The sequence below is a fragment of the Camelus ferus genome, chromosome 2 (assembly GCF_009834535.1).
Source record: "Camelus ferus isolate YT-003-E chromosome 2, BCGSAC_Cfer_1.0, whole genome shotgun sequence".
NCBI classification, from domain to species: domain Eukaryota; kingdom Metazoa; phylum Chordata; class Mammalia; order Artiodactyla; family Camelidae; genus Camelus; species Camelus ferus.
In genome coordinates this window covers 52,444,833-52,457,399 of record NC_045697.1, presented here as the reverse complement: position 1 = coordinate 52,457,399, position 12,567 = coordinate 52,444,833, and the positions used below count along the sequence as shown (strand labels likewise).

Sequence of the window (12,567 nt, the reverse complement as noted above, 5' to 3'; positions counted from 1 at the left end):
GTTGTTAGTGGTTTAAATGGGAAGAAACTGCTGTTGGAGTAACTTGAAAGGGGGGAAACCAAAATGGAAATAATGGAGAATTGGCTGAATGTACCTTGTGGAATGCTACAAACGCTTGCCTATGGCTGTGAATTAGGACATACAGAAGCATGTGGCATTATTGCTTTTATAATTACTTTGCTATTGCTTTTAGCATCCTTCCTTGTCTGCCACAGAGCTCTGGTTTGGGGGCTCCTTTTCAATCACAGTGGCAGAATAGCTGAGAGTTCAATATTTTTCTCCTTTTATTTTCTTTATGAAAATAAAAAAGTAAAGAAATGCAGACTTCATCTTTGAGGAGAGCTAAACTGGAAACCGAGTACATTTCTGTCTTAAACATCCTTCATGATATTATATTACATGGAATCGGCATGGAAATGGAATATACTCCTTGTGGTTGTACATTATATTTCCTCTTCATTAGAAATGATGACGTTTATGTGTTTATTTATGTAAATAACATAGAGAACCCTTTTTTTTTTTTTCTCAGAGGCAGTGGGATTGGTATTCAGAGATCCAGAGTTAAATGTTAGTTTTACCACTTGCTGTGTGATCATGCACTTAACCTCCTTGAAGTTCCTTTTGCTTATGTATAAAGTGTTAAAAATAATAATACTAATCTCAGAGTGCTTTTATGAGGATTAAGTAAAATAATGAAAGTTAAAGTACTTAGTACTCAGAAAGATTAGTTGACCCTTCATCTTAGATATGCACATTTTCTAGTAGATTTATTATGTCAATAGAGGGGGAAGAGAGTATGAGTGAGTCAGTGAGGGTACAGAGAATGGTCTGTAGGCTCATTATACTGGTATGAGGTGAGGGGTCAGTTTATGTGTCATTGTGTTACATGTGTGTTTACATTTTTATCTAATATGTACAAATAAGAGTATCACCGTCTTCCTTTGCTGTACATTCTCCTTACCCCTCTTTATTGTATCTAGTAGATACAATTGCAAGGACTTTATGCATTGCTACATGTGTGCTAAAAAGACTAACAGTGATTTTCAAACTTAGTACAGAATGCAATTAATTTTTAGAGAAGACAGGATGTACCTGCCAAGTGAGTACTTTGAAAATGAAATTGTTTTTGATTGTGTGAAACTGCTTGAAAATGTGATTCTCCAAAGCTTTCTTTTTCTTAAGGCCAAAATACAGTGGTATGGAAATTAATTATGATTGTACACTTGAGGCTGGTTCTTTTTCTTTATCTTCTTTTTTTAAAAATCAAACTGAAAAAAAACAAAGTTTCTTTGGACCAAGAGCAGTAATGAGACATTCATATGCCCTGGGTTTTTAGACAGAAAAGGTCTGCTAGCGGTAGCTTTGAGTAGAGGAATCGCCACCTGCACAAGGAGTAGCATACTTTTGGGTAGTCTTGTATTTCACCTTTTTTGTACAAGGTGACATTTTCCCCTGCCACCCCAACTCGCTCAGGATTGCAGTATAATGAGTCTACATCATCAGCCAAAACTCTAAAGAGAAAGCACTGATTTACTCTGACAGTGTGTCTTATTGACTGTTAAGTGCAAAATATCCACAGTAGAACATTGTCAGGGACCCGTTGTGCAACAGCATCCCAGGTTTGCTGACGTGCCACACAGAAATTTCTGATTCCCAGAGAGAATTTGGTTTGTAACTTCTTGGCGCTTGTCCTTGTCTTCTTTGACTTGGGTGATATGTTTCTGGAAAAGGCTGATTAAACAGTGAGTTTTGAAAACAAAGTAATGTATTTATTTGATTGCATAGGTGAGGATTTAGAGGAAAGACCACATATGATCTTTTGGTGTGTGGTTATGTGGCAGGGATGCTAATTTCATAATGTGCTTGCAGTATCATAGCTGGGAGCAAGGACATGCTAGGACATATCCTCTGGTTAAGATAACTGGTTTATTTAGAGCAGTGGCTCTCCAACTTTAGCTTACTTTAAAATCATTTTGAAGGTTTGTTAAAACCCCCATTGCTGAGTTGGATATAGTTGGTCTGCGGTGAGTCCCAGGAATTTACATTTTTATCACGTGCTCACCGGCTGCTGCTGCTGCTGCTCTGGGAACCGCACTTTGGGAACCACTGATTCAGAACATTGGGAAGCATTTGTCTCTGGTTCAGGGTGTTAGAGGGGAGGGGTGGAGAGTTTGTTAGGGAGGGAGGTGGGAAGAGATACGAGAATGCTGATCATCTTGCTTAAGGTTTACCCAGAAGTGTTGACTTCTGAATTCTTTCAGTGTATTACAAAGTTAAACATCAGTGAAGGTGTTAATATTACTTCTATTAATGAGAATCAGATAAGGTCGGGAGGGACAATAGATCTGATTATTTCTTAACACAGGCCTCCTCTTCCCCATCTGGTTCCTGCGTCTGCCTTGGCCCCATGCTGTTCTCTGCTCCCTCCATGGAGTACAAATACAGATAGCTACGCTATAACTGTCTTTCAGAAATGAGAGAAATATTGAGACTGTATATGAGGTTTCTTGGAAAAGTTGTGACATCAGTCAGGATTACCATTATAGTGGAAACCTTATTCATTTGGCTTCTACCTATTCAGATTTTGCAGCAGTTAGGACAGTGCTTGGGTTGACATGTAGCACTGCAGTATTTACAAAGAATTTCCAAAGCAAATCAGTGAACTTAGACTATTGCCCAGGAAATTTAAAGTACTTAGTGAAAAGCTGCTTTCAAATTCATTTCAGTGTTGCTGCTTACATAGAATTGATTTGATAATTAGAAATCAGTCTTATCTATTCATTTACATAAACTGCTATTAATTTATGATTAGGATTACTAAGACTTCATTGCTTTAAGAAAATACAGTTCAGATTTCTTTACTTATTCAAGGAGAATTTTCACCCACTTAATCTAAAAAACTGACTTTGTTTTTTAATGTAAAGTACAAAATTGTATGCACTCATCATCTCACATTAGCTTCAAGCCCAGCGTTATTTGGGGGCATTCATGTTTGTATCTGGTGCCTTTTGTATTGAGTGGACACTAGAAACCTGGTAGGCGGTTCAGAGAAGAAAATGTGGCTTTCAAAGGGGTCCTTTTAATTTTGCTCATAGAGCAGTTTTTCAGATGTTACTTTCCTTTGAAAAATGCCCTGTACTCAAATTTTCCTGAAATAAAACATCTCACCAGGTAAAAGGTTTAGGAGAGCTAGGCCACGCTTGTTCAATGAAATGCAGCAGAGTGGAAAATATTCTGTTTTGCCAGCTCAAGAAAATTGATCTAGTAGTTAAAAACAATTATATTATTTAAAGAACTGCTGTTACATGGACATTAAATTATTAGGGGTTGATTTTAGTCTTTTGTAAAATTATGTGTTGAGGTTTCGGTCTGAAGGAAGAGAAGTCTGTAATCTAAAGAATTATGTGGAAACAAGTGTGAAGCTATGTTCGAACTTGGGTGCTTGTTTTTTCAACCCTTGTCCTCTTGATGCGAAGACCAGCCTGAGTCAGATCTCTGAGGATTAGATGATGGACACATTACTCAGCGTCCTCCAGGGGCGGGTCAAACACCCTGGCTTTGAAAAGTTACTTTTTTGCTTAGTGAGCCTAGAAATTTCAGGTCCAACTGCAGAATGAAAGCTCAGTATTCTGTTTATTAACCAGTCTGCTTGAAAATAGTCTCTCCTTTTCCTCGATCTCCTTCCTCTGTGCTCTCAAATAACCATGTCGAAGTCACGGGATGGATTGCCCATGGACTTTACCTACAGCAGCTCCACTGCCGGGGAGCTTTGTTCCTATGGAGTATTCCTGATGAAATCCATCCCTGGCCTTGGATAAGAAGTTTGGCCTGTTAAGGGGGAAAGAAGGGGTACCTTAATTTTAGTCTGGCACATGGGAACACAGGAAGTAAGGGGGGCTGCGATAACACTGCTGTGAGGCAAAGAGTGGGGATTCTGAATCAGGTGTCCACTAACAAGAAATACTGTTGATCAAAGTGTTAGCCAGAGGATGGAATGCAGATGGCTCTGGGGGTCGATCTGAGCAAGGGGTGTCCTGGGAAGGACTGCAGAGGTCCCGGCCTTTTACTGTGGCGCGGGCTCTTCAGACGAGAGGAAAGAGCCCATCTCTCTGGGCAATAGAGATGGGTAGACCAGGATGTCTATGAAGGGCTAAAACAAGAGGCAAACCAGAACTAGGAGTAAATTTATTTTTAATGCATATTGTTTTACATGTTTCTTTTAAAGTTTAACTTATCTTGAAATAGAACCAGGAAGCAAGACTTAAACAAGGTGTATGAGATTTTATGCATTTTTCATTTAACCGTGTTAGCACTCTACCCTAACTTTCCAACACTTCAGGAGACTCCTAATGTAGCTGAAGCACCATCCCCATCCCCATCCTCATCTGCTAGTCTTCACAAAGTGTGCAGCCAGAGCCTGTGTGTTTTTGATGAGAAGTCGTTTATGAGGCTTCACTTCTGTTTTTCCAGGTAGCCCCGCCATGACTCACAGGAATCTGACTTCTTCCAGTCTGAATGACATTTCTGATAAACCGGAGAAAGACCAGGTAAGCAAAGAATTCTTGCTTCTTTGAACTGCGAGACTAAATGTATACCTGGAAGATGCTGGGGAGAGGTTAGAAATGACGGTTCCCTGACCTGAAATGAACCAGTATGGGTAGATGGGTTCTTTTTTTCACTTTCTCTGGGGGAAGGGATTTGAAGTTTAGAAGATAAGAATTAGGCTTGACTCCAGCTCTTAACGGTGTATTCACTCGGGCAGTTTAAGTCTTGGAGCTACAGTTCTCTCAGCTTTAAGATAGTGATAATAATTCCTACCTCAGGTTGATTGTGAGGATTAAATAAGATAATTTACGAAAAAACTGCTTTGGCAAACTGTTGAGGGCTAGGAAATGTTGGAAATTGCTAACGTTGGGGGGACACCTCAGGCAAAGCTATTGTGTATTTGTTTGTCTATTAAAAGACATATTAAGTAGCCTGTTTGAAATGGAAAACAATTAGGTTTTGAATCTCAATTTGCTTTCCTTTAAAAAGCATGTGGTAGAAACTGGGCCACTTTCCCAGTTGGGTTGGGTATCTGGGCTTGACATTAGCAGAAAATGGGGAGTAGGTATAAATTTTGCACTTTATATTAAAAGATAAAATGAGTTATTTGCACTAATTGGCTGAAAATTCTACCTGAATAAATAAAGAAATCTGAATTATATATCTGTAAGGCAGTGAAGCCTTATTTTCCACAGTGTTCCTCTTTAACTGACAGAGGTTTTTAGACATTGATGAATTCTAAAAAGCACAGGAAAGGTGAAATTATGTTCCTTCTTGTAAGGTGGCTTTTGATTCTTTCTTCCTTCTTCTTCTCACCAGCAGCCCCCTAATGGGGCCTTCATCATCTCAGAACAGATTGCTAGAAGAGCCTTTGGAATTAATCCTGTTTCCATTTTCTCCCAACTCAATACACTTTTCATATTATTGCCCTTATAACTCTCTCCTGGATCAAAAGTGTGTAACGTCTTCTTACCAAGTTACATTCAGAATTCCCTGACTTTTTAAGATTCTCTGACATCTGGTGTTATCTTTCCCATCTTAACTTACATGTGTTTCCCAGAAGAGAAACTCTGCTTTGTTTCTGCCTAATTACCTACCCCTTCTGCACTGAGATTAATTCTTGCCTTCTAAATGCTGGTAGTGATGGCTCTCTCCTACCACTGGCCTACCTGATGATGTGGGAGAAGATCACTTAAATACTGGCTACACTGGTACATTCATACCAGTCGTGAAAAGGGAAAACTCAGTCCCCTAGGACTTGTTGAGAATTTCCCTCAAAACAATTTTGTACATTTTGGCTCTATACAGTATTTACCAAGCACCATTCCGATTATGAGGTTGGCCAGGGTCCTTGATATTGGATAGGCAGAGTTAGAAATACCTGGCTGACACTTCTTCTGAAATGTCTGGAAGGCTTCTTTTATTGCGGACAGTTCTTTTGTCAGTAGCAGGTGGTAAATTCTGAGAAAGATTTCTTACCTTCTTGGGTGTCTTCGAATCTGGGCGTATGCCAAAGAAATTTGATGGCTCAAGATGTGTATTACATAAGGTTGTGATTCCAGTGTTAGAAGAAATAGGTTGGAACATGATGATTTGGGGTGTTGATTTTGCTGTGAAACCTATGTGATTTGGTCCTTAAAACCAGACTCTGTTGCCTGTCACTGATGCATCACATTCATAGAGATTCATGTGAAGATGAAACCGGGAAGACTCAGTTCAAGAGTTTTGTTCTTTTTGTTTTCAAAACCAGAGAGTGAGGTTGATGAATATATCATTGTAAGAGCAACTGTCCATCTTCGTTTATCTAATATAATAGTCATAGTTAACCCCCAAAGAGGACGAAACTCTGTTCTTTGTTCCCACCAAGAAATTTGAAGAGAAGCTTTGTAACTGACCCATGATCTCCTCTATAACCAAAGGTAGAGTATAAATTCCAACTAATATTTCCAGTTTCTATACTTACTATCTTAGTGACTTCAGATACAAAAGCTCTGGGATCATTTTAGGGCGAGAAGAAGAAAATGGACTTGCTAAGAAGATGAAGCCAGGGCAAAAACCACAATAAACCCAGGCTTTTATTTTTTAACCTGCTTTTTCTGTGTTTGGGTGGGAAAAAAAAGGTTGCCAGGCTCAAATTTGTTTTGAAAAAGCTTTTACAATTAATTAGCCAGTGTCCTGGAAATGATCTTGGCAGTAAAGTCAAACTTGTTCTGTATGCTTTTCCAAGTTGGCCCCAGAAAAACTTCCATCCAACTGGAACTGAAGTTTTCTGATTGACTGATTATCCTGCCTGGATACAATTCGAACAGTTGTGACGGTGCTTGGTGACTTCCCGGGGCTGTGTAACTTCCCCGCAGCACAAGAGACAGGTTTAATGTTCAGAGTTCTGATGAGGAGCAGTTTTCTTTCTGACAGCTACATAGTGACAAAATTCGAAGGCATATTTTTTATGAGATTCTGTTTTAGGAAAACAGAAGAAACAAATCTGCGGACTGCACTTTCTCTCTCTGGCTCTGCCAAGCCTATGCACTGATGATTTCAGTAGCGGCTGCTTTATTGAGAAATAGCTCAAAATAGTTAACAGCAGAAGAAAAAGCATGGCCAGAATTGAGGTGACTCAGTGCTTCAACAATATTCCATCTTGGATATTGTATTTATTAAGCAGAAAAACACCTGGGGAGAAGATTTAAACATACATATATATATAGCTGGAGCTCATCTACTTGTAAATCGACATAAATGATCTCCTCTATTTTGTTGCTATGGAGGGTTTTCCTTTCCTTCATTATCCAGTTACCTTCCCCAATTACCTTAGATTGATTTGTTTTTCTATCTCCTTTTATTCCTTTTCTGTTCTTTAAAATATGTTAGAACTGCCATGGATGCTTATCAAATGCAGTGGGTTAGTTCTAATTTTCTTGTGAGTGTGAGATCAGCTGTGAGGATTAGGAAGTCTTTTTTTTTAAAATCATTTTACCTCTTAGCTTTAACTCTGGAGGAAATAACCGTGCTCAGTGCTGCAATGACTTTAAAAGGGCTTGTTTTGTTTTTTTGTTTTTTTGTTTTCGTTTTTCCAGGATTATCAATAATGCAAAAAGCTCTCACAATTACGTGACCAACCTTAAGTGAAATTGCAGTCTCTAGACTGCAGGGGATGCAGTCGATGTAGAAATCCCTCGCAGATTGTTAGAGAGACACTTCCAGCTCACATGACTTTGTAACATCTTATCTGGCGATGGCTTCCATGATGCTTGCTATTTAGCTAGCTTATCTGAGAACCCATCCCTACGTCTCCTGGTAGAATCTGGCCTCAGGTTAGTTTCTAAAGTGTGTTGTAATCCCTTTTAGCACTGCCTGTTGCCTATTATCTTTAAATACACTTGATGGCCTCGATTTCTGTTTTTGAAGTCTTGGTCTTTTGTAGAGATATACCTGAATTTAAATATTTTTGTCAGAGAATAAGAGGATGAAATCCTTAAACCACATATAAGTTTGGAACTGCTAAGCCATGACCGCCTTAAAATGAAATCTGGAAAGAAGCATTTTGTGACTGGATGAGCCCCTAATTCTTTTCTTACACGTATGTGATACAGAGGCGAGTCAACTAAATTCGGGTGAGACGAATTTTTCATCGTGTTGGTTTCCACCCTGAGGCTCACACACAGTCTCCCTTAGCATTCGTAGCTATTGCACACTCACAGTGATGGAAGAGGGCTATTGCACCTGCTTTTCCTTTTCCATGGCTCGGCCAGAAGACCCTCCGATTCACACAGAGCGCCAGGTGGTCTCGCCCCCCTCCTCAGGGAGGGCGCAGTGGCGGGACGGGCTCGGGTTTGCCGAGGTTATGCTTCTTGTCTTCAGCACGTGCTCGGGGGCCAGTGAAGCACTGCTGTGTCAGGAAAGCTCCAGATGGAATCACACCTGTGAAAACCTGAGAAGAAAGGCATGTTGTGAGGAGGCGGTTGCAGTCGTTAGGTGTGCTGAGTCACTGACTGCAGTTTCGGTAACTGCGATGAGTTTCCCTGTGGTTGGGCGGCTCCAGCTTTCCATCGGGCAGGAGTCCTTGATGGGAACTGGTGTACCCATTGTGATGGTTACCTTTGGAGCCCGTTTCCAAGGGGATCAGCTAGCTACTTAGACAATTAACAAAACTGATGTCTGTCACTGTCTTTTCCCTTTCTCCAAAACTTTTGACTTTATGTAGCTTCCTTCTCCCTCCTTATGCTCTCTCCCATATTCTGAAAGAATTAACAACCACATTGGTTAATGGTTATTAGAAGAGTTTGAGAAGCACTGATACTTATACTGACTTTAGGAACCTGTGTTCTTGACCTGTGTCCCAAATAAAATTGAGACACTTGAATTTTCCAGTTTTTGCAACGTTATACTTTCTGTGAAAAACTTTTTATCTGGATCAGCCTGATAGCCTTCATTTAAAAACGAGTTTTGTGTCAGCCTGAAAGTGAAGTAGATACACTTGTTCCAGGTAATCTAAGCTCTATCTTGTGTTTTCAGGTAAGAAAAGGAGGAGCCAAGGTAGCAGGTGTGCAGAGGTAGGTGAGGCCAGGAAGTATGCAGGGAGACCTTTTAATTTTATTCGAAGTGCCATGAAACAGTGTTTCAGGAGAGTTGTGTGTTCTGACTTACCTTTGAAAAGGACCACTGGGGGTGCTGTGTGCTAGGATGGAGGAACTTGCTCATGTCCTGGATCATCGGTGGTGGTCCTGTAATTAAGCACTGGGTACACACCACGTGCATTACACAGCGCAATGGACGTTTCTTACTGCGTGTGCCCTAGATGTCAAGACCTTGTTCCTCTCGGCAAAGGAAGTTCTTCTGTTCCATACAAGTACTGTAAGAAAAAAAAATGAGTTTACTAGTTAAAATATCTTCCATGTACTCTTAATTAAATTATTAATTAACATTAATAAAAATGAAAGTATTTTATTGCACGAGAAGTGGAGGTAGGCCCCCGGGAGTGGCGAGGCTGAGCTTTTGAGTGATTGTGTCTGTTACCTGCAGTGCTCTTTTGGATGTCACCTGGGGAAAACACACGACCCACGATCCCTTCGCCAAGGGCCTGTCTCCGGAACAAGTGTCTTAGTCTTTATTGTTCAGAAAGGGGCATCGGGGTGTGTATGCAGGAGACAGGACCACCGAGGGGGGTCCTGAGCCGCACCCTCACCTGTCCCTGTACCTGTGAGAGAATCGAACTCTAGGAGCACCTGCAGGGCGTTCCTGTATTCAAAATTTAACAAAAAGGATTGCAGGTTTTACATGTCTTCAGTGATGACCTGTTGTGTTTCGTGTTTGATGTCACTTATTGTCCTCTTTTTAGTGTGTAGCCGTCTGCCTGAATCCCAGTACCAGGAATGCACTTAGATTGTATCGCAGAGCAGTAGGAGGCCGTTACAGTTGTCCTTGATGAATATCTACTCTCGTGTCACATGTCACCTACCTCTGACCAAAACGTCATTTAAAAAAAAACAAAAAACAAAAAACTAGCTTTTTCCCCCCTCGAAGTGGAAAACCAGAAAACAGCGGCACCTTATGGTGAACACCCTAAGGGCGTGGTTAAGAAACCTTTATAGTACTTATAAATAAAAACATGGACTCATTCTTTACCTGCTCTAGTAACATTTTATTATCTGTAATATTTTTTAAACTTTAGTTTTTTTCTACTTCATAATTATACAAAATTGCTGTAAAAATTCAAACAAAGCAAAAACAAATAAAATAGAAAGTGAAAGTTTACAAATTCTCACCCTCAAATAACCACTTATTAGCAGGTTGATGTAGAATCTTCTAGACTTTTTCTATGCATTAAAAATATATATACTTATTTATATAAACTTCAAATGGGATTGTATGATTCTGCAACTGGAGTTTTTAAAGAGCTAACTTTTTTTTTTTTAATTCTTTTATGGGCATTTCTGAAGGAGAAGTTTTTGTAAGTGGAAAATTGCTGGGTCATTATGTATTGCCAATTACCTCCCCAAAAGATTATACCAATTTGTGTCCTAGGTCTTTTAAACACTTTAATAAATCTGCCTCCACTGCTGGGATACTGTTTGCCAGTCAAATTTGAGTTTCTCCTTTGTGATTTACTCCACTAAAAGCTTAGCGACTCAGTTAAAGTGAAAAGAATCTCTCAGTCAGTAGCATCTGCCTCCCAGCTCACTCTGGGGCTTTTTTCAGAAGCTTAGAATATCAAGGCTAAAACTGGGTTTACTCTCCTGGTCTAATTGGATCTCTGAGACGGCTAATCCGCTGGTATTCAGAGGTAAGGAGGTGAGAAGTACGGTGGTAGACGACTTGGCCACCTGTGTGTTTCTGATTGCTTCTGCTCAAGGAGCTGCTGTTCCCAGCTCTGCAAGAAATCCGGTCCGCTTTAGGAGAATCTCCTTGGCAACCAAAAATGCCTCCTCTTAAGGGCCCTTCTTGGTGGTCAGCATCTGGAACAAAGAAGAAAATCGCAAGAAGGGTGGGGCAAGTGTTCTCTTTGGAGCACCATCCAGCACATTTGCACTTGGCCCTAATCTCCCTGCTCCCGAATCCTCCACCCTCAAGAGAATTTTAAGTGAACTGACGTACGTACTGTAAAGTTAGTTCAGTGAAAAGTTTATACCTTATACCTTGGTTCGGAGCTCTGATGGAGTGTTGTCATCTGGGATAACTGATAATAAGATCAGTGAACCATCCTTTACAGGTAGGGGGAGGTATCTGCAGATTTTGCTGTTTCCCTCCTTCCCTCGCCACCGGGAATCTCTGCAGCAAGAGGCCAAGCCAAGGGAGGAAGTTTTTCTTGCTCTTCTTCAGAAAGAGAAGGGCTTCCCACTGTTCCCAGCTCACTTGTCTGATTGATCCAGTGGCTCCTTGACTTAGCTGCCTCTGCAGGATCGCCTGACCTTATCAGTCACCAGCAGAGTGTCCTGATTTCTCCGTGCATTAGCACCAATGGTCTGGTTTCACTCCCTAGAACTGAGGTGAAATGAACACAACCATGCTTCCCTTTTCTCTGCTGCCATGTTAAAATGGTAGCCGTAGTTTTTTCTGCAGTCTGAAAGCCAGCGTTAAACATACCCAGTTGACGTTACCACCTGATTAGTGTTCTAGGCATGTGCATACAAGAGGCTAGAAGGTGACCAAGCCGTTTTGCAGGGAGCCTTGTAACAGCTCTGAACTTCAGTGTTAGCAGCACTGAGCTCCTTCGGGCTCCACATGGTAGCATTGAGTCTGTTCTTCTGTGGAGGATAATGACAACGACTAACATAGACTGAACACCTTTTCACGCTAGTGCTTTGGTTGGTACAATCAACCCTGTTTTATATATTGATAAACTTGAGGCACAAAGATAGTAAGTAGTTGTTTGCAAAGTTAAATAGCAACCAAGTGTTAAGAGCTGCTGCCTGGCCCTGGGGCCTGTGCTCTCAGTGAGCACAGTGAATTCTACTTACTTGTATCATGGTCTTTTTTAGGTCTTGAGCCCCAGGTGTCCAGTTGGTAGCTAGTAACCTTAAGTTTGTCTTTGAGGCACACATCATGCTGAATGGGCTCATCAGCAGAACTGTTCTTAGATAAACCAACAGTTAAACATTCTTAAGAGTCTTCCGGTGACTGGCTGTTTCTGCTGCCACAGTGATTAAGAAGCTCAGTGGTCCGACTGTTTGTTGTGTGCCCATACCCCGAGTGGTATTGGTGGAGGTCAGGGAGAAGAGGCTTATATAATTTTTTAAAAAGCATAAAATATGACCTCAGATTGTGAGTTTATTTCTAGCTGGAGAGACCAAATAAACTGTGTGGTGCTGACAGTAAAGTACAGCAGTTCCATGAAAGACAAGATAACTGTGGGCCGGAGCTGTCAATCAAAGAGAAGCAAGGGACCTTAGAAGCATCCTTCTATTTTAGAGAACATAAGTAGCAGAAGATTAGAGTTTTAGCCAAATAAAACATTCTTCCTTGGAGAAGGGGTTAGTTAAGGAGAAGGGGTAGGGTAAGGTAGAATGTAAGAAATAAATCGGA

General features: G+C 40.7%; 1 protein-coding gene across 9 annotated transcripts in view; it reads left to right on the top strand.

Annotated features, from left to right (window-relative positions):
* Positions 1 to 12,567, top strand: part of SLC4A4 (solute carrier family 4 member 4) — a 315,013-nt gene that overhangs the window by 174,677 nt on the left and 127,769 nt on the right. For all 9 annotated transcript variants that reach the window (XM_032458395.1, XM_032458408.1, XM_032458417.1 and 6 more), the window contains one exon: positions 4,471 to 4,547. In XM_032458395.1, the coding sequence (XP_032314286.1) occupies positions 4,471 to 4,547 (77 nt within the window). The remainder of the gene's footprint in view (positions 1 to 4,470; positions 4,548 to 12,567) is intronic.